Here is a 27,503-nt window from a genome sequence, read left to right as displayed (position 1 = left end):
CTACTCAGAGCGAGGACCGCCTGCCGCTCCAAGCCGCCCCGGCGGGGGCTGCGCACCGAATGTTTGAGCATGCCCGGTCGCACGGACTCAAAGACACACAGACATCCAGCAGTGCACCGAGATTTCATTAGAATTTCTACTTTATTTTCTTTTTTTTTACTGTTGAGCGACCCGGTTTGAGCGGAGCATGTAGCGAGAGGTGCTCAAATCAACGTGAGCGACGGGGAGCGGAGCGCGGGGGGACTCAACGTGAGCGAATAGCGAGCGTGAAACCAGCCCCCTGGAGCGCCGAGCCGCATTTCCACCCGCTCCGCTCCGCTCACGTGCTCTGGTACCAGGACAAACCAAGCTCTGGCAGTTGTAGTGCTGTGCTCTGCCCCAGGATGTAAAATCCTCCACAATGAATGGAATCTCCTCCTAACCCAAGAGTTAGGACAATTGAGCTCGATTCATACTTTGTCACCCGAAGATGTCTTGCTCCCAGAATAGCCGATCCACAAGCTTGGTCTACTATTCTCGCCATCACGCGACGGAGTATAAATTTGGCTTTACACAATTTTCACTGTTTCCTCCTCTTCTCTCATCCATCTTCCCATTTCCACAGGTGACCTGTCAAAGTTCGGCCGTGGTGACGCATCATCTCCGGCTCCGGCCACCACACTGGCCCAGACGCAGCAGAACCAGACCCAGACGCACCACGCCGCGCAGCAGCCGTTCCTCAACCCGGCCCTGCCCCCAGGGTACAGCTACACCAGCCTGCCCTACTACACCGGCATGCCAGGCCTACCCAACACCTTCCAGTACGGACCTGCTGTCTTCCCGGTGAGGAATGCCCTGCTAAACTGAGAGGAAGAAGCACTACGGAATGTCACCACGTTTATTTAACCATTTTGTCACATCTGTGATTGTACTTTTTGTGTTCAGGAATGCAATTAAATGTATTTTTTACAAATTCAGGAAATGAATGAAAATCAGTGGTCCAAAATGGATTTATTGACTTTCTTTTCTTTTTGTACTTTAAACAATAAATAAATAAATAATAAAATGGATTTGCCCTCGTTTGCGGTTGAAATGTTTGGCCAATTCCTTTTTTTTTAGGTTGTTGTAATGATGATATGCTATGAGTTGTATACCAGGCCCAGCAGGTGCACATGTGTTTCCTGTGACTGGGGGGCTTTCATCAGGCTGTGGACACAGCCTCTTAACTACTTCCTGTTCATGTTGTCTCCTACATTCAGGTGGCTCCTACCTCGTCAAAGCAGCATGGCGTGAATGTTGGCGTGAACGCATCCGCCACGCCCTTCCAACAGGCCAGTGGCTACGGTTCCCATGGCTACAGCACTGGTGAGGCACCGAGCAATACACCAGGCGCTCTCCACGGAAACGGCATGCCTTCAGTGGTCATGCCCGTTTAGTTGACTTACACCTGCTTAGTGTTACTGACTGTTGTCGATTTGTGTTTCGACTTCTTGAATGGATTTTTTGTTTTTCTTTTCTTTTGTACGTCACTAATATCTATTAACGTAAGCAAAATGCTTGTCCGCATGTGTTCATAGGTTGTTCAGATTCAACTTTTGAAACCTGTCCCCTGCATCGATTCTCGTGCCTCTGATTCTGAAAGTTAAGAATGCAACTGCTTGCAAGTCGATATGGGTTTCTGTTAATGCTCGCTTTCATTTCTGTCCAGTTTCACTGACAGACCATGGCTAACTTGTATGCATCTTGCGCAGCCATTGTTGTTGCCTGTGAACAGCAGGAAATACTCTGTACAAGGAATGTGGGCAAAAACTAAATTGTATGTTTCAACAACTCCCTAGGCTGGTCTTGGTCTGTAGGATTGCCAATGGAAAATAAACGGGAGGAAAAAAAAAGCAGGACGTACAACAATGTTGCCTGGCGACCTCACTTTATAAATAACAGATGGGGTTAGGGTGGTTGGTCTTCTGTTGTCTTCCATTGCTTGCTTTCTTCATTTCAGCAAGAGGAGTTGGCCTCTTAACGCTTCACCATCAATCCTCCCCTATCTCCAACACTCACCGTCATACTCGATACTGTCCCCTACGGCCCCATCATCCTCGACACTGCCCCCTTCAACACCACACTGAGTGCTGCCAGCTCACACTTCTCCACACTGACCTTTTTCTTTATGTACCTTTCTCCAGGTCAAGCCCCCCCATCATCAAATGTTGACTTATCCTGTACTTACATTAGTTTCATTCACACTGAATTTACTCTCAAAACCATGTTGAGTTTTGTGCACCTACAATCATAGTGCCTTTTTATTTGTACAAAATTGCACAGTCTGCTGCTTTCTGCCATTACCTACCCCCCACCACCAAGCTCACCTGCCATCTCGCTCAGCCTCCACCCCCGCCCCCCATTGCGGACACGTACACACCCTGCCTGAACCTCACCCGTACCCACCCCCATCCCCTCAGACCTCGCTCAAATAGTTTTGCAGATAATACAGTACCAGGTGAATGCCGTTTAACCACTTGGGACAAAAAACGGTACCAGAATGTCTTATGTAATCACAGGCATTATTTCAGTTTGCTGTGATTTCTACTGTAACCTGACCCTGAAACACCACTCACCTGGTGCTCCACAAAGGCTAGAACTAAGCGACTATTTAAGAGCAGAGTCTGCCCTCCCTTCCCTCCTCCCCTCCCCCCGCCTGGTGTGTCTAACGCTGTGGGCTGCGGCTGTGTGTCTGACTGTTGCAGGCTATGAGGATGTGGGCCAGGCTTCGGGGAGTGGGGATTTCTGTAAGGGCGGATACGGCTCTGCCGTGGCCGCTGCCGCTTCCGCACAAAACAAGCCAGCCAGCTCTGTCACCGGGCCTGGAGTCGGTGAGTGCCGCCAAATGAAAAGCGAGAGAAAAAAAATGAAACTTCCATTCCACCCACCTCCCATCCTCCTTGTGTCATCAGCCGTCCTTCCACATCGCCTATTTTCCCTCTTCGTCCCCGCTCCTTCATCGCTGATTTGAAGCGAGAACCGCCGCTCTGTGTATGTATGCTGGACAGTCTACTGCGGCCTGCCTCCATTTTGTTTTCAAGCCCAGCCTGCCATTGTGTGTTAAAGCTCCCTTACTCCAGAGCTACTCATCACCAGGGCCTTATACAAGTATAGGTCATAGCCTCAGTTGCGGTAGACGTGCCTTGTATATTCTGATCAGTTGTGTTGGTAACGTAAGTGATTGCTGGTGTCCAATCTGTGTTTAGTAATGTGTGACAAAAATATCCAGTGTTTCTCGTTTGATTTCATGCGACAGGGGTGGGTTTGGGGTCATTTAACTTTGGGTCCATGCATGTCCCAATTGTGGTTACAGTTATGGTCCGACTGCACTTTGATGCATCTAGAGATTTTATAATAAATTTAGGAGTGTTCAAATTACACTGAATTCATATCACTGGCAGTTCAACTGTTTCTTTTTGCTGTAGCGGATCACCACTGCTGAACGGATCAAGGAAACACTATAATATATGCATTTAGCAGACGCTCTTTTATCCAGAGTGACTTAACAGTAAGCAAGGTAAATGCATACATTAACGTGTCACAAGTGTCACTAATGGAGGGAGTTGAAATGGAGGGAGTTCAAACTGGTGATGAGCAGCTGTGGTTCACGCTTTTCCCCCTCTGCTGCTTGTTTTCCACCATGTTCCCATCGCTGTTCTCAGAGGTACCTACCCCACTCTCCTGAGGATGAAGTAGGTCGCAAGGTGAAAAAGGCACAAAAATAAAGCCAATAAAGTACTTGCCCACAATCCTGTGTTCCAAAAAGGTGATTGTACGAACTGCTTGAGGATTTTGTGGCTATTCAACTGAACGGAACTTTGAGTTGCTGCGCCTAACCGCTGTCCCATTTGTTAGGAGTGGCAAATGTTTGTCCGAGTTGTCATCTGAGTTGAAACAATGTTGCCTGCTGTAGATGTGTATGAGAGTTTGGTCGTCCGTTTACATGCTTCTGTTGGTTTTTGGAATAGAAGAGGAGCCTGTTTTGGAATTTTTAGATGTTAGATTTACCAGTGTCTTTGAGGGAAGGGCCACCATGTTGGACGGGCAGTGACAAAAAGAAAGGAGATGGTGTTATCTCTCTAATATTTTAAATTTTTAGTACAATTACAACCCACACTTACCCAGTTATGTATGCCATTTTCATTTATATTGTTAGAGGAGGAAATACAAATTGTTCTCCCTATCTCCTCATGGTGACGGTGGCAATCCATAACCAATTTCTAATGAATGTGTCAGACTTTTATGAAAAACTATAGGCTTTGAGCCATCTAACTTTCACTTTGCCTAACTCAACGTTCAATCATCTGTTCATGAACATTAGTTTTGTTTAATTTCAGTGAACTTGGCACCGTGGGATTTTTATTTCATACAAGGTGTTCCATGTGTGTTTTGAGTGTCCTCCTATTCTTCACACCGGGACCCTGTTCTGCATCTCCATGGCAAGACGGGCGATCTCTGCGTCAGAACAACTATGGCAGTAACCACCAGATAGTCTTGTGCCTTGACTACTGTGGCTGACTGGACTTGATAAACTGCTAAACTTTCTTTTTCCCCTCCATCTCCTTTTTTCTTTACCCTCTTCATCATCTCATCCTGTCCCCTCACCCCTTTCCTTTTTAATTTGTTATGCATAAAGGGTAATTCCACCAAAATGGGTCTTTAGGTTGGTATTCATTCTGAAAGAGTAATACAAACATCTTTTATTTTATTGTAATCTATTTGTTAGTTTTATTTGCCACCAGGATTAATGGAATTTGAATCACATAACTGCATTTCCTCGGATCGTTGCAAGACATGTTGATGGGCATCATATAAATGTTTCATTGGCTTATTTGTCCACCTAAGTTACATAGCTAAGTCAAGGATTGTGTTTTCGTCACTCTTGGTAAAAATCATAATTGTGAAAACATATGGCAACATGAAAACACCCTAAAACTCAAATGTGTAGAATTCCCTTTGAACGCTTATTTGTATGACAAGACTACAGTGTATTGTAGCAGCCACGCTAATCCAAATGAGAGAATATTCCCTTGGGCAGTGATCATGTTACTGAATCACTGGCTGAATGCCCATAGGGCTTTTCCTTTAAAGTGTTTTTCTGAAAGATCGGCTTCCAGATTTGTCAGGCTAAGTTTGTCTCCTCTGTGTCCCCTGCAGGAGTCTCTGTGACATCAAGCAACACAGGGGTACCAGACATTTCAGGGTCTGTTTACACAAAGACTCAGGTCAGTATGACAAGTCACTGACAGGACTGTTCTGATTGTGAAATGGTAGTGAAGTTTGAAAGAATGGTGCGTCCTCCATAGACTATGAGCTCTTGCTCTTACTGCATTAATTTGTAAGTTTATACTTTTAAGTGTGTCGATTGTTTTTCGCATTTAGTGTGAGAATCCATTATTTTTGTCCACTGTTGATAGACACTTGGCTTACGAGTATTCAGTTTGCTTATTTACTTAATAGGATTTTGATATTGCACTCTGAGTGCAGTCGATCTAGTTTTAAAAAAAAAGATTGTATCTTTGTTTCTGCAGTCGTTTGAGAAGCAGGGTTTCCATGCTGGTACGCCGGCAGCATCCTTCAGCCTGCCCTCGGCCCTGGGCGGTGGTGGACCCATCAACCCCCCCACTGCCGCTGGCTACGCCCCGGCCCCATTCATGCACATCCTGGCACCGCATCAGCAGCCTCACTCTCAAATCCTGCACCACCACCTTCAACAGGATGGACAGGTAGGTTATCCTGACAACATTTTACCGTTTTGTTTCCTTGCCTGCAGGATATGTGTGTGAGTGTGCAGACTGCAGACAGGTCAACTAGGGATGCACCGTTTATCGAACAAATATCATTATTGGCCGTTACTTGCCTTGACTGCCATCGGTGTATCGCCAAATAGGGCTTAGCAGTGGCGGCCATTTTCTGGTTCCACTTCAAAATAGTATCCACTAGGAAATAATATTTCCAAAAATATTTATATCAATTATGTTAATTAAATATAAAATAAAAACAAATCACAGAAAAAAAAATTTTATGGTCATGATTCACCATGGATGGCTTGATTCTAGGCTTAAATGAATTGATATAAATATTTTTGGAAATGTCAATGGGAAAAATGCATTGACTATTTTGAAGTGGAACCAGAAAATGGCCGCGCCACTGCTATGCCCTATAAGATGACATTCACGATGACAGCGGCCGATAATGTGGTGTTTGATAAAGCTACATGGTTGAATTTGTGCTCATTAAAACATAGTGTGAAGAAAGGCAGCAATACTAACAATTATTTCTTATAATGAAGTTTTTTTGTTTGTTTCCTTGGCATAAAAGGGTAAATGAATGGCAACAAAAGAAAATTGCTGCTGGCTATCGGTCAAATTGTTATTTTAACATCTGTATCGACCCAGAATTTCCCAATTGGTGCATCCTTTAAGTTAACACAGAAATCCACAATGATGGGATGAAATGCTTATGATCCTCTCTATCCACAGAGCGGCGCTGGACAGCGCAGCCAGAACGCCTCCCTTCAACAGAAGTCTCAGATCAACAAGACTGCATACAACAGTTATAGCTGGGGGACCAACTAGTATCCACCGTCTGGGCCCCCTGGTGTTCCAAAGTCTTGACAGAAACTGGGGCCATGGAGGGGGCCCATTCTGCCCTGCCCCCCCTCCCACAAATGGTCTCTGTGTCATTCTCTCTTCCTTTTTCTCTCTCTCGCTCTCTGCTATAGAGATTCCCTCCATGCTCTCTCGGCTCATAACACCTGCAGTTCTTTCCCGCCCCCCCTGCCAGAGGTGGCGCTGTGCCGAAAGAAGCACTGGGACGGGCAGGAGGGTCAGGGGCAGTCTTAAGAGAGGGGAGCTGGAGCTAAATGGTTATATGGTTGTAGTAGTGAAGCACCGTAAAAGAGCTGAAATATTGAGTTTTGGGAAATTTGTATCATGTTCAAAACCCCCTTAATTTCAGATGTATGTAACATAGAGATGTTTTCTAAAAGAATGAATGTTTGCTTTTTGGTTGGTACCCTTTTCACCCCTTTTTTGGGTTCTTTTTTTGTTTTGTTTTTTTTATGATGGGGACAAACAAAGAAATATCTGAAGGTAGGGCGGGGGTGGCAGGCCGGGTTTGTATTTTTCACACTTTACTCCCCACTACTTACTGTATATGAAAATACCCCCAACACACAATATCCAACCAATTTTTCTTTTGTTTTTCAGATTTATTTTAGACATTGTTTTAAGCTTCAAAAGTTATTCTCCCAATTGGCAGTGAAGTTTATTTTTTACCAAATATAGAATATTATATGTATGTGTGCATGTCTGCGAGTGAGTTTGTGTGTGCGTGTGTATAAGCGCGCGTGCTGGCTTGGAATGTGAGGAGAATGTGTTTGTTGGTGGGTGTTTTGTGTGTCTGAGCATGTGGTTGTACGCTCAGGAGGCTTTTTTTTTTGTCTTACCACAGAATATGAGACATAGTGTACAAACTTATTTTCCATTAACTCAATAATGTACAATAACTGTGGAATATAAATGTTAATGCATAAATTCCCACCAATTCTGGAAGAGATGGTGAGAGTGAACAAGACCTACACACACCCCGTCTGCCTTCTAACCTAACGCGTATGAGTGACTTTGTTTTTCTAAGCACCCCCCCCCCCTCTACACAAGGCCCCTCCCTCGTTCTCCACTTATAATGGAAGCAGTGATTTCAGACGGACAGAATTGTACTGTTTTGTTTTGGGTTTTTCTGTCAGTGACTTTTTTTTTGTACTGTGCGTTTAAAAAAAGAATTTAAATGGATAAACTTGTCTTGTACATATATATATACTATATATATAAACACAAGTACTGTAGTCCTTGTTTGTTTGATGCCCCCCTTCCCTTCTCAAATCCTCGCAGACTTGTTAGCTTTTTTTTTTGTTTCATATGTTTTTTATTTTGTAAAAAATATATAAATATTAAGTAAATAAACAGGAAAAAGACATTTTCATCATTTTGGATGTGAATGTCTTTTTTTTTTTTTAAGAAACTTTATTTTTGTATCCTGTGGCTTGTAAATATGGCGGCATTTCTTTCAAAGTCAGTTTGACAGTGATGCCCTACACTTGTACTGTGGGCTGTCATTCTGCTAGTTGGCCTTTGATTCATTTGACATATTGAAATGTGAAATTCAATTTTAATAGTCTACATATATCTTTTTCAACTTGCTGTAACAGTGGAACGGTGTATTCAGGAGAACGCTGTCCAATTCTCGGCCTGTGCTACATTTCGCATCACTGGATGTTTACATGCACACAATACTTCAGTTACTGTGAACAAAATTATTAAGGGTCATAGGTTTATTTTATTTATTTTTTTCCTAATAACCCAGCTAGGATTTATTTGATAGATGGGTTAGTTTACTCAGGATGGTATTCATTGAGATTAACACTTATTTTTTTGTCTTCACCACTTGTCACGTTTTTATTAGAATCCATAATCATGCCACCGTGGCAGTTTAGTAATCGGACTATCATGATGTTGGAATCAGAGTATTGTATTAAAATCTAATTGTGTGCATGTAAGCATGCCCACCTAGAAACTAAGAAAGAGGGTGTTTGGTTATAGGTGTGCGTCAAAGGGCTGTGATCTCTTAATAGTTGACTCTGGAGGACCAGCAGTACCAAATAAAACTTAAAACGGTGTTTCTCCATACAGTTGCATTTTGTTTGTTCTTTGTCATTTTACACTGTTATTCAGAACTAGGTTTGGGTTTAGAATAATCTGATTGATGATTTTACTCGGCAGAAAGTACATTTCTGTATCAGCCTGGCTAAACATTTTACTTCATGACACAAATCTTTGTATTCACACTTCAAATGTTTAATCTGAAACTGGCAATACAAAGCATTCCATCAAGTTCATGTCTATTCTTATACCGCACACACCAGTGCTGCTGGTCCTCAGAGTGAACATAGGCAGGGTGTGATTTAACAAAGAAAAACAATGCTGTGAAAAAAGTAAGTACACTTCATGAAAACCATTATATTTCTAATCGGTCTTAAGGAAACCTACTATACTTTTGAGTGTTAAAGATGATCAAATTCAAGCCAAAAAAAAAAATTCTCGCACAGAAAATAAATGAACAAAAAAATGCAATAGCTGACATTGGCATTTATCACCCAATCAATGTTTCTTGTACATTTGTATCGGTCTCGCTTTGCTCTGGCTTTATGTTTACTGTCTGAAGGTCTGAGTGACTAAATGCACCGGCTTCACCAGATTTAGATTTTATTTTAAGAACAATTAAGAGACCAGTGCCTCATCTGAAGGTCTGATTGGTTTACAGACTGCGAGCATAAGAGATGTAGGCCATTCATGAGCTAAACCAACTTAGTAAACCAAGGCAGCTTTTAGTCAAACATGACACCTGCCTGTCATCACAAAATAATTCAACCTTTAATCTGTCCAAGTACTGCCGTTCTTCACCCAAGTGCTGTTGGGCATACAGTACTTCTTCCATTCAGCTGTGCATTTATGGTATACTGTATTGTTTTTCATCAGAGCTTTATTCTTTCCTGACGCCCATTGGTCATGACATTTGTGCAGTCTCTTTCTGATGCTTGACTCATGCACTTTGATATTGACTGAGGTTTCTTAGGGATTCCTCATTCCTCTGGTCAGCTCTTGGACTGAACTTGCATTGGACTGCCTTTCCTGGAAAAATGTACATTCATCTGTCCCTGTGTGGGATAATCTGGTGCTATGTTTAGTACATTTTCGGTCACTGGGAATCTTATGATATATTTGTTACCCCTGCTTGCCTTCAAATCTAGTCTTATACTGCGTTGATCAGAGCAATGGTCACGAGATATGGCCATTTGAAGTGTTAAACACTGCTGTAACACTTCTGTAGCACCCCCATATGTGTGCAATTTAGGTTTCTGGTACCACTATTCTCGTGCCAGAGCTCTGAACAGTGCGCTCAAGTTTGGTGCGGATTGGTGTGGCCCTTGACACAGTAAGTTGGGTTGCACAACGTGGCCCCTGGTGTGAGTATTCTCATCATGGCAGAACCCTGAACAGTGTGCCAAGGTTGATGCAGATTGGAGCAACGGTGCACTGTGTAGCCCCTGGGGGCTTCCGTGGTCCCTGGGGGCCCCGGTAAGTTGGGTTGTACAACGTGGCCCCTGGTGTGCCTATTCTCTTGACAGACGGTGTTTGTGCCGAGTTTGGTACGAATTGGCGCAACGGTGCGACTCGACAACGTGGCCCCTGGGCCTGGAAACCCTGTCTGGTGTGACTATTCTCATGGCAGACCCCTGAAGAGTCATCCTCTAGGCAATATTAATATAAGAAGATAAATATATATAAACAAACACACACACACACACACACACACACACACACACACGTACATTACAAAAATAGAATATAATGGAAAACAATTTTTTTTCAGTTTTCTGTACTTTTGCTTCTACTCCACTACATCTCAGAGACAAATATTGTGCTTTTACTCCACTACAATTATTAACATTACTAGTAGTTACTTTATAGATTTAGATTATTTCAAAACACACTAACCAGTTTAACCACTTCATCCCTATGTATATTTCGGCCATTGAATAGCAGATCTACAAGCTCACAACGCACACGTTGTGAGCTTGTAGATCTGCTACTTTCCCCCCAAAAATTATACATTTTTAAAACTTGAAATGGAACATTCTGCATAATGAGTAGGCTAGTTACTTTTACCTTTGGTACTTTAAGTACATTTTGATGCCAATACTTTTGTACTTTTACTTAAGTAAATTCTGAATACCAGAAGTATTTCTACATGGCGGTATACGTGAGTACTTCTTCCACCACTGTCATGATCGTACTTCACAGATTTCACAAGGGGGAGGCCCGATATATTATAACTCTATGGGGAGGCCGCATATAGGGCATTGGTTCTCAAAGTGGGGTCCTTGAGGGAGTTCCAGGGGGTCCCCAGCTAAATGATAGATTAGGCACCAAATGGACCCTTACGGGTCTGTAACTCTGAGTGTACAAATGGAACCAAATGGACCCTAACTAACGGGTCCATTTGGTCCCATTTGTACACTCTCAGAGTTAAATTAACATAGATTTTACAATATAAATTGGGGTCCAAGAGCTTAAATGGGACTGGGAGCCCAACCCTAATGCACGTCAAACTGGGGGTCCTTGAAATTTAAATGGTTGAGAATCACCGCTAGGGTCGTAAAAATCTTCTCTTATGGGGGTCCCTGGGCCAGATATGCCAGGGACCCTGGCATATCTTTTGAAATGGGGGTCCGCGGGCCAATAACTGTCAATTTGGGGGTCCTTGACATGAAAAAGTTTGAGAACCACTGGCATAGTTATAATATACGGGAGGCCGGGATTACTTTCTGACTAGCCCCTACGGAACCTCTCCCTCCGCTAAGTAGCTCCGAGATGAGGTCCCTCGTTAATTCCTGCCGGCTGCGGTCGACATTTTCGCACGTTTTCCAGTTTTACATGTTTCTTACCCCTTTCTGCACATCGTATCCAAAAAGCAAAGCAATTGCGCCACTCTCTCAGATGGTTTAAGTTCTAGCGGAACATAACAGCTTCCAACGTGTTGAAGAAAGTATTTAATTTGCCTCGGTTTTCATCCGGTTCTATGTTTTTAAGACATTGCGCAAGAGTTGCGCCCGTAGAGATAACATTACTGATTACCCTACTGGTCAAATGTTGAATTGCATCTTCTAATGCAAAATATTATGGAACCGGATGAAATCCGATGCAAATTAAATACTTTCTTCAACACGTTGGAAGCTGTTATGTTCCGCTAGAACTTAAAACGTCTGAGAGAGTGGCGTAATTGCTTTGCTTTTTGGATACGATGTGCAGAAAGGGGTAAGAAACATGTAAAGCTGGAAAATGTGCGAAAATGTCGACCGCAGCCGGCAGGAATTAACGAGGGACCTCATCTCGGAGCTACTTAGCGGAGGGAGAGGTTCCGTATGGGCTACTTTCTGACGTGCCTTGTTTGTGATCGTTACGGTAAAACTAGTATTGCGACTGATTGCGTCACTCAGAGACATCCAGAACAGTTTACGGCGTTGTTGACATTCTGAAAGCGTCCTTCCTGCCTGGGCATCAACACAACTGAGGATGAACTGATTTTTATACACAACAGCTGACAATTAAATGAGCGTTTTTGACTTATTTCGTGGATTCTTCGGGGTTCCTGGCGGCCACCATCGTGGGGATTGCCGAAGGTGAAGTTAATTCATAATAGTAACGAAGACAGGCGCTAGCAAGCCAGCTAGCAGCTAGGTGCATGTCTGTGGGTTTGATTGATTACTTTAACAGTTAGCAAATAGTACAGATTATACAATGATGCTACAAGGATAACACAAAAAGGGCTTGTTTGTTTCCATTGTGGTCCTGTGTATTCAATTCATCAAGACATTTAAAGACAGTAAACAGTGGGGGGACATGTCAGGTATTAAGCTTAGAGGACTTTTCTAGGACCAGTTACAGATTGCAGACATGAGCTCTTTATGGCAGTTTTGAAGGAGGGTTAGGATTCACACTTTTTGATGACTGTTGGCAGGGCATTCCACATTTTGGTGACATACAGTAGCAGTAGAACGAATTTAACCCCATGTTTGTGCCGAATCTGAGTTGAACGAGACCAGTGGAGCTCCCTCTGGTGTTGTTCCTGTGTGTGTGTCTTTTTCATTATTGAAGTAGTTTGACAGGTACATAGTAGCTTTGGTCCATAGCGTTAGAAGGGGGGGAACTCCTTCTAACTATGGACCTGTTTGGCCTGTTTATTCATGTTAACTACTCTGGATTCTCCACTCTAGTATGTTCAGCTAGATTCAGTCCTACGAATATCTAGTTCTAGATGCCCTGGAATGGTAACGTAGAATTTCCACTTGTTGCTTGGAATTTCGTGGGCACGCATTTCATGTATCCATACACTTCATTCAACAGGGACCCCTTCTTTGATGCCATGACTCATGATGATGACGACGACGATGAAGAAGACGATGAGGGTGGATTCTACTACAATGACTATCAGGGAGATCAGCAAGATCCCTTTGATGATGCGTTTAGGTTTGGCCTCAGCTTTGGACCCAGTGGAATCAGAATCCAAGAGTCACCTGTGTTCGGCCAGGTTTTCAGGGAGATGGAGGAAATCTTTTCCCAGCTGGGTCGTTGGGAAGGACATGCTGGGCCTGGAAGCTTTGGTATTAAAGTCCCTTTACCACTCAGTCTAAAACAACTCATTGTCTAGTTCAGTAAATTACACATTATATCTCAGCATTGTAGCCTTCTCTATGAGACCTGTTGTTTTGCTTAAAAGGGAACCTTTGCCCATTTTAGAATCTGTTTACTCATTACATAGCATGTGAATCTAAAGTGAGTGCAAGTGGAAATGGAACATTAGACACTAATGTCTCAAGTCATCCCTGTAATTTATTTTAAAAAATCTGATGTTTTCCTCTTGTCATGTGCAAGGTGGGCCCAGTATCATGCCACCCCCACCACCACCACGGGACAGGCCTGGCGGCAATCATGGAGAATCCAGTGGGAATGCTCTGAGAGATTTTATGTTGAAATGTCCCCTCCACGAAGGACCCCCATCGGGAGAGCCAAGAAGAGATGGCACCCCTCCCTCTGGGGCTCCACACCTACCCAGGTCCCCATTCCACGACTGGACCCCAAAGGTAATCCAGACTGTAACCTCTCCTTTAAAGGTTTCATGACGTTCAGTTTTACCACACATTAAAAGTCTCTGTCATGGTCCTTCAAACGTGTATAAAAAGTTAACAAAAAATTCCACTCCATTGATCCATGGCAGGTGTTTTTCTCTCACATTTCTAAAGCCTTTTCAACTGCAATGAAAAAAGAAATCTTTGCCTGCGGGTGTCGCTGTTGAGGGATTTTGCCTGTCAATCATTGCCTCTGCTCCGCCCCCCCCCCCCCCCCCCCCCCAAAAGGAAAGGATAGGGGAGGAGAGGGGCGAGGAGGAGAGTGGGCGGGATTAATGAGCTGTGACTTCACTGCCGAAGGGCCAAGCTCAGATTACTTTTCAGCCTAATTATTCAGAAAACCCCAGACTACAGAAAATCCACTGAATGTTCAAAGTTCAGATTTTTGGGGTGTAATTGAGGTCATAAAACCCCCCAAAAAACATAAGAAATAAAAAAATTAAAATGAATGTCATAGAACCTTTAACAACATTGGAGATACACGCTGAGTTGATTAATATCCTCTAGATTTTCATGTCGTTTATTATGTAACCTTTTTGAATAATTAATAGTTATTGCTTATTGGTCAATCAAGCCATTCTTTTCTGCCTCTGTTTATGTTGCTATGGAAGCTTGTAAACACATTTTGAATTCATATTTTGTGTCACATTATTCATCTTGTTCATAAGTAACCTTGTAATAAGTGGGATAGTGTATAATGAGGCTTTCATTGTTAGAAACATTTCTGTCTCTCAGTTCAGAGATTCAGACATTTGGAGAGGGCGACCACAGAGAGGTCCAGAGACTGAGAGAAGGGAAGACACAGGTAGTAGAGCTTACATTGGTACTTGTATATCGTTGCTGTCGGGCAGAAACCTTGTATCTCCATATTTCAACGTCTTATGTTTTTTCCGAAGTTAATACCCTACTTACATACAAAAGTGTTATGCAAGAATAGCAGATCTACAAGCTCTCTATTTCATTTTTAAAATATTTCGAAAGTGAAATTGATTAAGTGTGAATTTTATCAATATTGAACCAATGTAAAGTGTTAAGAAGAGCTCGTTGTGACTAAATAATAACTACATTGGATGCATTTGGAATACAGGTAATGTTTTGCCATTTCCTGAAAAGTAACCGTTTTGGACCACCCGACAGCGACGATATCTAACATTAACCCCCTGTGGCGTGAAATACATTATGCTCGTAGTACTGGTTCCCAGTTGCAGCTCAGTTCCTTCTCCTGTGCAGATCTGGATTCTGCCGTGTCCTCGGGAGGTCTGGATCAGGTCCTGGATCAGATTCTGACCCCGCCCCCTGCTGAGTCACCAAATCAGCCGAGGGTTCGTTCCTTCTTCCAATCTGTCAGCGTCACCAAGGTGGTGAAACCTGATGGGGTGAGACAGCTCATGTCATGCTATAATTGTACCAGTACAAGATATCTATCTTTTTTAACATATTGATTGACTTTATTTGATGGTTTAAAATACATAAAATCTGCCCTGCAGTACTATGTACGGTAGTGCTTTTAAAATAATCGGAGGATAAAAACACAATAAAGACAAAGAAGGTCCCTTAAAGCCATGACCACGATGGACATGTGGTCCATCGTGGTGGCAGGTGTATGGGGTGGGGGGGAATGGGGCAGAAGGCAGGCAAAAACGGTATAGTCTGTGAGCTTATTCGGATTCTATACATCAATACTAAAACATCACACCATTTCTATACATATTACATGATGCATACAACTAATCACAGTTGATTGATTTCAATCAATCATTTTTGCCTATCTAACTACAAAAAACTGATCTAAGATCGATCTATTAACCCTAATTCACTTCGATTTATCTGTCTTTTTTTCCATCAGGCTACTTGATTTATAATAAAAGTGATACAGTTATTTAAATCCACTATCAGCTGAAGAAAACAAACATTAAATCACAGGACACAGTTGTGTGTGTGTGTGTGTGTGTGTGTGTGTGTGTGTGTGTGTGTGTGTGTGTGTGTGTGTGTGTGTGTGTGTGTGTGTGTGTGTGTGTGTGTGTGTGTGTGTGTGTGTGTGTGTGTGTGTGTGTGTGTGTGTGTGTGTGTCAGACTGTAGAGGAAAGGCGGACAGTCAGAGACGGCCAGGGGAACGAGGAAACCACAGTTACACGTTCAGGAGGCCCTGGGAGCCTGAAACAATCACATGATCACATTGGTCCTCTTGTTCCAGGTTAGTTGATCACTACTGGCTGCATTTAGGCCGCCAACATTGCACTTTGAGTCCATGACTCTTCAAAAGATCCATCATCAGGATATTTTCCTGATGAATACTTTTTAGAATTTTATAACAGTTTCCAGATCAGTACTGTTGCCATGTATATTGCTATATTGTATCTATATAGTGTATAATGCATATTGCATTGTATATCGGTTTTAGCCATTTCTGCTTACCTTTGTTGTCGCTTGTAATTAGTGTGGTTGCCCGAATGGGCAACCAGACTATAGTACTCTACCGACTTTATTTCATTTTCTAGATAAACTTTTTTCTTACTCGCTATTTCTCCCACAGTTTATTTTTCCCAATTTCGTGCCATATGTCATAATGACCGGCTTCATCGGGAATAGACTGCTTGTACTTTGCTAAGAGATTGGTTGCATAGTTTTATTGATATTGATTTATTAGTGCATTAAATTTCCCCATCCACTTTAATGGAAAAGTGAAAACTCAAATTCAAGTATTTTTTTCTCAGAAACCGTAAGAGCTAGAGTTACCAGATTTGGAGGGGAGGTTCATAGTTTATTGCAAAATTATTTAAAAAATAATCACACCAGTCGGCCACATGGTGGCGCTATAACAGCCCACTTCACCTTTTGGCCTATAACTCTTGAACCGTAGGTCGTAAAATAAAAAAAAAATCCCCTAGATTCCTTGGGTCAAGACGCAACTTCCCATATAGGCCACGCCCATTTGCGTCAGGAGAGATTTTCCGCCATTTAGAATTTTCTTCAAAACACACTTTTAGCTCCTCCTCCCACATATTTTGTCCAAATTTTACAAAAATCGGTACACATGATCTTCGGACCGATGCGATAAACATATACACATTTTGATAGTCCTTACCGTTTGTCCGTAATTGGCTTCCAAATTTAGAGGGAGGGGCCCGTTTTACAAAAAATGCCAAAAATCACAAACGAAACGTCCGGTCAATCCCAAATTTGAATCACATGATGAGGGTGCTTTATTCAACAAATCCCCTAAAGCATTTCCACTTTGACCCATAGGGGGCGCCACAAATGCTCAAAATGTCACCGTATGATGCAAAAACATGATTTTTGGGGGGATCAGTCCCTTCAAAATGAAAAGCAAGTGATCTCAGGAGTGAGGTGACAATATGATTGGGCCGTTACATTTGTGGGAGGGTCCTGTTTCTTTAGTGGGAGGGGCCTATTTCCTCAAATCAAAACGGCACGTGTCACGAACGCGGGATTCGATCAGCACCGAATTCGAATCGCACGTCACGCGGCCTCCGACGGTATACCTCCAAGCGTATTCCTCGAGTCCAGGCGGCCGCGACCGGCGTCGGCGCAACCACACTTTGCAATTGCCCTGAATTGCGACGCGTCTAGTTATGTCTTGAGTTGAAGAGTTGTACATAATTTAGACGTTTCTATAAAGTTAGTGTAATGCAATTTGAAAATATACCTGTCAATAAAAATAATCCTCAATCTGAAATAGAATAACTGGTTAAGAACCAATTAATCAGCATGCCATTTTCATGGCATGCATTTTCATGGCATTCACACAGAATGGATCAGACAGAAAAAGACAGCTAGCAAAAACGGTTCAAAGCTTGTGACATGACATGATGTAATGCAGAACATGGCTGTAGTATCAACAATCAATGTGATTGTGCTCCACCTAGTGGTCTCTCAGGGGTATAGCACATTCAACAGGCAGGACAATAACACATGTCACAAGAGCCACATCAGATACAAAAATTGTCAAACGATTTAGACTTTATTCTACAGGTTAATACATAAATCAAAAACAATTTTAGAATATACTGTACATGCTACAATCTTACCTGGGGTCCATTTAGCAATGCTGGTGGCTCTTCTACTCTTTACTATAATTTGTTCATAATGTTGACAATTTAAGTAGAGCCAGACTGATACATTGGTCAGCTGATATCAGCAGCTAATACTGGCTTATTCCAGATATATCATTAATGGAATGTTGTCTGATATTGCATATAATATATATAGATATAATGCAGAAGCACTTGAGGGGCTTTATAAAGTGTCATTAGCATAGTACAGCAAAGCATGCTCCGACTCCTATGTTAGTTTCTTGGCAATTTGCTAATTGGTTTGTGAAATGCTGTTGGAAAGTCAATAATTTTCAATATAACCCTGACAACCATCATGTGACCCATTCTTGTCACAATTACAGTACTTTATGTGTTAGATACTGTAGCTAGTTAGCCACGTAGCTAACTACTTACGGTATCTTTGTCACAACTCTTTGATTTGACCAAATTTGAGGGACCCTTCCTAAAATTAAATGTGTGAGGATCAGCCTTTGCCAATTCATCAGTACTTGAATATTCTTGTTCCTAAATATTATCAGCAGCTCCAGAAATGCATTATCCGTCGTAACTGTAAAGGAGTGTGCACTATATGCCTACTGTAAAGTTATATTTCTACTGTAAAATGGCATTTCTTACCTAAATACCTACAGTAAAACATTACATGCCATAATGCCTGCATTAAAATTAGCGTTCCTTACCATAACGTTTCATTAAAAGAGAGTTTTCTAACTATTATTCTTTTTCTCTTTTTCTTTTCTCCAGGTGGTGAAAACCCTTTTTCTGACATGCGGGATGATGGGTCATTTTTCTCAAAGTTCTTTGGAGGTTTCAAGTAACTTGTAGCCTACACGAAACATGCTCCAGACTGGGTGGAACATGAAGATATTTTTGAGTTTTAGTGTTGGTATTTTATAGCAGATGCGAGACCTTTTATTTTCAATGACCACTCTCTCACATTCTCTCTTTCTCACACTCTGATTGTATGCCACTGAACGAGGTTTGATTGCCAAAATACATGGTTTGCTTTAATATAATACAGTATATTAAGTTCTAAGATGGCACCTTCCATTAAACCACCTAGAGAAGAGGCTGCCAATCCTGTTGAATAGTTATTTTTCTGGCAGGTTGAGACACAAACACTTCTCAATTAAAAGCTTATTTTTGTAATGTCCTGCAGATGGTGTGTAGGGTTATATAAATGTGAGTGTATGAATGGCAAAATAAAAGATAATATATTTACTTCAGTGTTAAAATGTGTGTTAATTCATTCCTGGTTGTCAGTGTTAATGTGTGTTAATTCATTCCTGGTTGTCAATACGTCTGTCTATTGAACATGAGATATAAACATTCTAATTTTTGTTGAATAACCTTGGGTGTTTGCTGAAACTTTGTCACTAGTTTTCATGTTTTGTGAAGGGTCTCAGATCTGCTGTACCTTTGTTGATTGGGCAAGACTTATGTCATCAACAGAGACCCACAGGAAAACCACGTCTTGGTTCATGTGGTTAAATGGCCTTGACATTTGGTTACAGGGCAGCATGGTGAAGCAATGATGAAGATCCTGTGGTGAAACAGTGGGAGATAATAACAGTGTGTGGACTCTTATTTTGATGCTGATCTTCTGTTTGTCCTGCACCTGATCACCTGAGTGGATGTGCGTGCTTATAAAACTTATAGTTTTATAACTGGCAGGACTGGAAGGGGAAAAGAACCATTTTCAGACTGTGGAAATAATTATCACCAATATGCTGGTGCTATTTCCATTTCAGTGCAATTCTTGAAAGTTGAGCTTGGTGACCTTCAATGTAACTTCTCCAGGAGATTTGTCTTTTACTGTAGCAGAATTGTACCGGATCGTTGATGGTGACGTACTGTATTGCAATTTCTGGTTGTCAGTGACACAGGGTATACAGGGATCCATCCAGTGGCACAGAATCACAGGTAGTGATAGCTGAACCAGAGCAGTTTTGAATAGATAGTGACCAGCAAGCATGGACCAACTAAAGAAGAGACTGAAAATTAAGAACATCCTAGTTCGGCAGTGCTTGAGTGAATGTTTGGGCACATTCATCCTTATAGTGAGTATATATACAATTTTATTTTATTTTATTTTTTGCCATTTCCTTCTGCATAATATACTATTGTATACTGCATGTGGTACCTTGTGTGGTAATGAATTGTACAACTGTATACTAAGAAGTATTTTAACATGCATACCAAATGAACTTTGAGAGCAGTGGACTAAGATATAATAATATCAATATGTTCTGGTCTGGCAGTACATTTTGGTGGCATAAATGCTATGTTTCACTGCCGAAGATGTTGCAGCAAAACTTAAGATCTATGTTATGGCTCCATTAAAGGGATGTGAAAGTGTAAGGCGGGACTTGCACTGGGTTCCTCCGATCATAACTGCACCTTCTGCCTGTGTATAGGTCTGTGCTGAGGATGCAGAGTACAAATAAAAGGCAATATGCCTGTACTGAGGACAGTTATTTTGCCCTCCAGGGGATCGCTCAAGTTGGTTTTAATTCTGATAAACACCTGGCTGGTGAATTAAAGGGTTTCTATGTACAGTACAGAGTACAGTAGGATTTTATTGATTTCACTGCACTGTGTCATGAGATAAGAGAAAATACAGCAGCTTCTTCAGCATTTGCTATTGATGTGAAGAGAGTGGCAAACCTTTTCTGACATACTAAGACTAAGATCTCACAACCTGATACCATGTGCAGACCATCTATCTCTAGCATTTTTCAGCATGTTTTGACACAGTCTCTTCAGAAGATCCCCAAGCTTTAGAAGCAATCCATTATTGTCCCAGTAGCCAACAGTAAAACCCCTACTGCATTAAATGATTTCAGGCCAGTAGCTTTAGCTTCTTCATTTATGAAGTCATTTGAAAATCTTATCAAGAATACATCATCTTCTCCAATAGAAAAATGATGACTCCAGTCAAATTATCAATCAATAACATCGAAATTGAACGAGTGTATGAGCATAAATTCTTGGGAATTACAATAGATAATAGACTCAGTTGGAAACCCCATATAGATAACACAAAAACAAAAATATCAAAATCAATTGCAATATTATATAAAATGAAACATTTAGTAAATAGGAACTCACTTCACATATTGTATTGCTCCCTCATACTTCCATACTTAACCTACTGTGTGGAGGTATGGGGGAACACATACAAAACAACCACAAAACCAATCTACATGTTACAAAAGAAAGCAATACGAATTATAACCCAAAGTGATTACCTTGCACCCACCAACCCACTCTTCATCAGTACAAAAACTCTCAAATTAGATGATCTAGTGGACCTACATACAGCTGTAATTATGCACAAGGCACACAATAATATACTTCCACCCTGCATGCAGGAGCTGTTTGAGGCTAGGGAATCCCAGTATGCACTCAGGGGTACGTGTATATTTAAAACAAGAAGTGCTAGGACCAACACAAAAGGCAGGTGTATATCGGTAAAGGGGGTGAACTTATGGAATAACTTAGATAGAGAACTCAAAATGTGTAAAACTGTCACTACATTTAAAAAGATGTTAAAAAATAAGTTACTAAACAAATATAAAACCTTACTATGATACAGCACTCAAACAAACAGTTAATAATAATTAAAAATACCAATATACAGAAGAAAAAGTTGACTTGTTTAATGTGCTTCTTGGCCCCATATTCTGTGGTTAAAAAGCCACCCAGTATGGTCTCTGCCGCTTGGTGTTGCTAAATGGTGAACCAGAATTAAACTCTAGTCTTTCCTGTCTTGTGCCTGGAAAGTCCTTCTGAATTATGCCTTTTATTTTACTATAATAATGTTTGAAAATTATATTTATTTATGTTTTGAAACTTTTGCTAATTTTTGGAACTTTTGTTACTCCTCAAATTAGACTATGTAAAAGTTGTCTTTTGCTTAGATTTGCTTTAGTTTTGTTAAAACCAATGTTTGCCTAGATTTCTTTTCTTTTTTTCAATTTATCTGATGAATTTAGCTTAGTCAAACCAATGTGTTACTACATTTTATTTTATCTTCGAAACCAAAGTTTTCTTTTTCAAAAAGGGTAGGCAAAATAAGCTTCGGCTTCAGCCTACACCTTTTCGGTGCCACTTGTATAAGTGGACTCTAATGTATGTATGTATTTTAATTTTTAATTTTTAAATGGACCGAAATAAAGATTTACTACTGTACTACTACTAGATTTACTACTAGGAATGCAGATCGATGAATGAGCTGATCTGTTACAATTTGCGTACAGGCCGGGTAGAGATATGGAGGATGCATGTCGTTATTGTAACATTTTCTGTACTAGCATTTGGGAGGGCCACAAGAGGCATGCCAGACTCTTATTCATTGATATCTCATTGGCATTCAATACCATCCAGCCATTCCTGCTTGTTGAGAGGTTATTCTGTCATTTTAAACTCGATACTAACCTGATTGGATGAATAATAGACTTTTTAACTGATAGGTCACACTGTGTGAGAGTTAATGGTTCTTTCTTAAACTGGCTCTACTCATCTACAGGTTCCCCTCAAGGTTGCTGATTCTCCCCTTTTGTTTACAGCTTGTACACTAATGAGTGTCACAGCAACTATAAGAAAAGACACATTTTAAAGTTTGCTGTTAGCATTCTTGGAGAGGAGGAACAGGATTATGGGCCTGTGGTGGATGACTTTAATTTGTGGCTTAGAAAGACTTTGTGGCTTGGTGTGATGAGGCTTGCTGCTTTCCTCCACCTTACTGTGTCAAAATAATGTGAACACTGATTTCACAAAGTCACAATCTAGACCACTACTTACCGTTATAAAATCTGTTGACATTGACCTTGTGAATACCTACACACACTTGGATAATGCTCTTGATAACAAACTGTTTCGAATCCCATGTCAACACTATCTGTAAAAGGTTTCAGCTAAGACCTTTTTCGGAGAAGAATTCACTCTTTTAACGTCTACCGAGATGATGACTCTCTTTTACAGAAGTTTGATTGAATGTGTTTTGAGTGAAAAACGTTTCACTCTTAGTTATAATTTAACAATAATTGGTCTGTTTTCCTGTCTGTCATGTTGATGTATTGAGTACTAGTGTCTCTGGTGTGTGCGTGCATGCGCGCATGTGTAAAATATGCATGGTTACAAAAAAAAAGTATTATGAATAATAATATTATTACTTTCCCCCCATTCTTCCTCTGTCCTCAAGATATTTGGCCTTTCAGCATCAGCCCAGGTTAGAACGACACAGGGTATGAAGGGCCAGTACCTGTCCGTCAACATGGCCTTCTCAGTTGGGATCATGGTTGCCATGTACATCAGCAGAAACATTTCTGGTAAATTTGACAATATTTTTATTGCTGTTTAATGTAGAGATGGGAATAAGGTGAAGGTCCCAAACTCAGGAAAATATTTATGGAGCCTACACATTATGACGTACATCTTCGGTACACAGTAAAAATGATTGAAGCATGATAAGCATGCACAGTGTTTTAATTGAACTCTGACAGTGTAAAAAACATTTTTGTTTACATTTGTGTCCATCTCTCCACGTTCCTACAGGGGCCCATTTGAATCCAGCTGTGTCTCTGTGTAGCTGTGTGATGGGCCAAATGCCCTGGGCCAAACTTCTGCCCTACTGTCTCTCTCAGGTCTTGGGGGCCTATATAGCATCTGCTGTGGTTTTCTTCATGTACTACGGTAAAGCATCATTTATTTATTGTATGATGGTGTCGTGCCCTTGACAATTGCATATGTACGCAAGCTCATGATGACGCATTGTGAACTTGTACATAGTATACTGTAAATCGGACTTTAAACTGATCTAAGATTCCATCTCCATTTTCTCTCTTTTATACGGTACATATTGCATCACACATTATTACTTATAGTCTATTATCTAAAAGAGTCCATCTATCAGACGGTTCTCGAGATCAATAAAACCTTAGTGTTTTGCCAATAATTTGGGGGCCCACTTGCAATATCCTAATGGCCCACCGAAGTACCATAGATGACAGGGAAGCACCATAGGAAGCACCGTAGAAGACAGGGAAGCACCATAGGAAGCACCGCAGAAGACAGGGAAGCACCATAGGAAGCACCATAGAAGACGGGGAAGCGCCATAGGAAGCACCATAGAAGACAGGGAAGCACCATTGGAAGCACCATAGAAGACAGGGAAGCACCGTAGGAAGCACCATACCATGATGCCGATTATCTAAAAGAAGCCAAATATCAATAACAAGTTGGGAATTTCATAACAAGGTGGGTCTTTCTTTGTCTGTTTAGATGCGATTATGGACTACAGCAGTGGCATCCTGACTGTGTACGGAGCAAATGAAACTTTTTGCCACCTATCCATCTGAGTTCCTGACTCTGGGGAGCAGTTTCCTTGACCAGGTAAAAGATGATTGGAATAAGTACGAGAAAATACATAACACACCCATCATTAATTTATACTCAAAAGTGACATCATTTCAACTGAAACAATTCAACATTTTACAGTTTATTTTTGTCAGACGACACGGTCGTGCTACACGGAATATAACTTTGCCTTACAGTATGTGCACTATTGGGTATGACATGCAATTAGTCAACAACATATTAGGGATATCTTCCCTGCATCTACATCGACAACCTTCATGAACGAGGTGAATTAATTAGTGAAGTCAATTAAGGCTTGTGGTGAGGTCTGGATTCACATGATTATTTCATGATGAAAAATAACAGGTTATTGTAATTAATTTCCACACAGGAAATTTACATGAATTTGCATTTGATTTGTAGCATTTATTTCCTAAACATAAAGCGGGCAATTTACAATTTACAATTTAGGCATTTAGTAGACACTCTTAATCCAGAGCGATTTACAGTAAGCAAAGCGAGGATCATAGGTAAACCAAGAACCTATCATCACTCTAAACAGTATAATATCAAAAAAGATCAATGATCTGTGCAAGGAGGGCAATGTAGAATAATACTATGTACAATATGATCTTTGCAGCAAATATTCCTGTTACCATAATACTGCATACTCTTATCTGTAACAGAGAATTAACCAGTGTCCTCTACCATACAGACAGTGGGTACAGGGATGATAATGATGTGCTACCTGCCATTGGTGGACACTCAGAACGATCCTGTCCCACACAACCTGGTACCTCCACTGGTCGCGGTTGGTTTACTGGGCATCTCTATGTCCATGTCTTCCAACTGTGGGGGTGGGATCAACCCAGCCAGAGACCTGGGGCCGCGCCTACTCACCCTATGTGCAGGCTGGGGCACAGAGGTGTTCACGTGAGTAAAGCCATTGATTTGCACCACAAATTGAAGAGAGTAATCTTGAGTAATGTTTCCTCCTGGCATGACATTGCTGGTATAGTATCTTCGTTGTCGGGCGAAAGTTTGTTTGTCCAAAACCATTACTTTTCAGGAAATAGAAAAAAATTGTTCCAATGGAGCCAGTCTCTAGTTATTGTTTAGTCACAAGCTCTTGTTAATAATATTCATTGGTTAAATATTTATAGAAATCGACAGACAAACAACCACTTTCAACCTGGTGTTTCTCCAGAATTCCTTTTGGTGTGTCATTCTAGGCGAAAATGTCCAAAAACAAATTCACGTTGTATTGTATTTTCACTATGGAGATACATGGTTTGTGCCTGACAGTGACAATATAGTAAGTAATATAGTACATTGTTTATGGCATTTAGACTGTGTGCATGTAATCGTAAGCTTCTTCAAGACAAATCAAGACAAAGAAGAGAACTTGATAAATATTGCAAATAAATAGAGCAAATATTGCAATACGATGCAATACAGTACATTGTGCAGTACATCTCACAAAGCCCTATCCCTCTATTCCACCCTCTAGGGCTTACAACTACTGGTTCTGGGTGCCCATCGTGGCTCCCATGGTGGGAGCCGTCCTGGCTTCCTGGATCTATGTCATCATCATTCAGTGGCACCTGCCTGAGAGGCACCTGCCCCAGTCAGAGTCAGAAGAACCTAGAAGAAGTGACCTCGTCCCAGGAATTGGTTCCCACAGGACTGTGGAAAATGGCGTTTAGTTGTCCCAGAAACTCTTAATGAATGCGAAAGGCTGTTTTTGGGAAGCAAAGGTGACCCTTTGCATTGTTTCACCTTGGAAATTATAAATTGGAACATTTCAAAACGATTTTCCATAAAAGCAAATAAAATAGCATGAGCTTGATATTTCTTCTGCACCAGTTTTTTGTATTAGTTTTTATTATTGTTCAATTAAATTCAGTTTATTTTTATAATATGGGTGTTATTTAACAAAATAGGTATTACACTTCAAGCACAACACTTTGTCTGTCATGTAGACATCCCAGGTTGACTAAAACTAAAGACTCACTAGATTAAAACTCAAGACTTTTTGTCTGCGCCTACGAAGCCCAGATGTTTTCACCCCTTTCCGTCCGTGTGAATTTCCAAATTATAGGATAGGCAACCTGGGGCCTGTTCCTCAAAAGGTGAATTAGAGCTAAAGCCTGGCTTTTCCACCTATCCTGGCTTAATTTAGCCAGGATTAGAGCTGAGTCGGTTCCTCAAAAGGTGAATTATCTTGAAGATTAGTTTAGCCAGTTCACCCTGGCTAAGTTTAGCCTTATCCGATTCCTCAAAAGAGAATTGAAGCAAGCCTAGCTTAGTTACCATGGCAATTTAGCTGTGAAGTTAGCCTGGTCAGGAGCAGGCTAACAGCCAAGCTTACTTAATCTAGTGCCTTGTTCTTCAATTTTTTTCAAAACATGTGTTTGTATATGGACTCATTTTAATGACCCTGCATTCAAATAAAATGAAATAAATACAATAAGATATAATCAAATTAATTACTGAAATAGTGTGTGACCATGAATCATAATTGTTTCACAATGACTCATGTGATATGTAATTGTCACTCTGTTATAGTTAACTAACACTATAGTTCATCTTGTTGTTAGATGTTTGATAATATTTTAATTCATTTTAATTCATTTTAATTCATTTTAATTCACCTTTTGAGGAATAGGCCCCTGGCCTGGTAGAGACATGTGCACAGAAGAGCACACGTTTCTAGTATTTACGTATGTGTGAAGTGAAGCTCTATCTATCTATTCATCCATCTATCTATCTACTGTATCTAGTACCATATTGACCATAGTCATTAAGCATAGTCAGCACCATAGTCAGTACCAGAGTCAGCACCATAGTCAGTACCATAGTCAGCACCATAGTCATTAACTGTAGTCAGCACCATAATCAGTACCTTAACTTGTGAGAATGTTGTTAATGTTTTAAACGTACTTTAGTGCAACACTGTATTGTTGTAGTGCTGTTTATGAAGAAGTTTAATGCTAACTAAGCTAACTAGCTGCTAGCCTTGGTTAGTGAGGCAGCAGCATGGTGATTCTTTTAGGCTTAAATGACACATATTAAAAACATACAGAGGAAGGTTGAAAAATGCTGAAATGGTCCATTAAGTATGCTTTACTACAGTGGTTCTCAACCTTTTTATACAAAGACCCCACTTTACAGGAAAACAATTTGGGGACCCCAAACTTGATTATAATTATGCCATTATATATATATTCGAAAAATATGTTGGGAGCTTGTAGATCGTCTATTTCCAAAACATTTTTTTCTAAAGAAACCAATTGAGAACAGCT

General features: G+C 40.9%; 2 protein-coding genes, 1 long non-coding RNA gene and 1 pseudogene across 11 annotated transcripts in view; all 4 read left to right on the top strand.

Moving 5' to 3' along the window:
- Positions 1-8,703, top strand: part of ubap2l (ubiquitin associated protein 2-like) — a 36,883-nt gene extending 28,180 nt beyond the window's left edge. For 5 of the 7 annotated variants that reach the window (XM_080443063.1, XM_080443066.1, XM_080443065.1 and 2 more), the window contains 6 exons: positions 605-822; positions 1,239-1,344; positions 2,724-2,849; positions 5,176-5,243; positions 5,550-5,744; positions 6,501-8,703. In XM_080443063.1, the coding sequence (XP_080299189.1) occupies positions 605-822; positions 1,239-1,344; positions 2,724-2,849; positions 5,176-5,243; positions 5,550-5,744; positions 6,501-6,596 (809 nt within the window). In that variant the 3' untranslated portion in view covers positions 6,597-8,703. The remainder of the gene's footprint in view (positions 1-604; positions 823-1,238; positions 1,345-2,723; positions 2,850-5,175; positions 5,244-5,549; positions 5,745-6,500) is intronic. The other 2 variants (XM_080443068.1, XM_080443067.1) reach the window with 1 other exon arrangement.
- A 3,393-nt stretch (positions 8,704-12,096) lies between these two features.
- hax1 (HCLS1 associated protein X-1) lies at positions 12,097-19,059 on the top strand. Of its 2 annotated transcripts, none has more exons than XM_080443011.1 (7): positions 12,097-12,259; positions 12,984-13,240; positions 13,512-13,720; positions 14,501-14,570; positions 14,996-15,141; positions 15,846-15,959; positions 18,583-19,059. In XM_080443011.1, exons 1-6 carry the CDS (start codon positions 12,189-12,191, stop codon positions 15,921-15,923), a joined length of 831 nt encoding a protein of 276 aa, XP_080299137.1. In that variant the 5' UTR covers positions 12,097-12,188; the 3' UTR covers positions 15,924-15,959; positions 18,583-19,059. The 2 variants fall into 2 exon arrangements, with proteins under 2 accessions (XP_080299137.1, XP_080299136.1); XM_080443010.1 differs by having other exon boundaries at positions 15,839-15,959.
- Positions 19,060-19,527: 468 nt separating this feature from the next.
- LOC308095408 lies at positions 19,528-24,090 on the top strand. Its single transcript, XR_013934065.1, has 3 exons — positions 19,528-19,898; positions 23,045-23,171; positions 23,398-24,090. It is a non-coding gene; the product is annotated as an uncharacterized lncRNA (long non-coding RNA).
- Positions 24,091-24,128: 38 nt separating this feature from the next.
- On the top strand, positions 24,129-26,047 carry LOC308095530 (aquaporin-10-like; annotated as a pseudogene). The gene is made up of 3 exons (XR_013935115.1): positions 24,129-24,234; positions 24,914-25,131; positions 25,709-26,047. The product of XR_013935115.1 is annotated as an aquaporin-10-like (transcript).
- Positions 26,048-27,503: the final 1,456 nt, after the last annotated feature.

Source organism: Gymnoscopelus braueri (genome assembly GCF_963280865.1).
Source record: "Gymnoscopelus braueri genome assembly, chromosome: 11".
NCBI classification, from domain to species: Eukaryota; Metazoa; Chordata; class Actinopteri; order Myctophiformes; family Myctophidae; genus Gymnoscopelus; species Gymnoscopelus braueri.
This window is presented reverse-complemented; position numbering and strand designations above follow the sequence as displayed.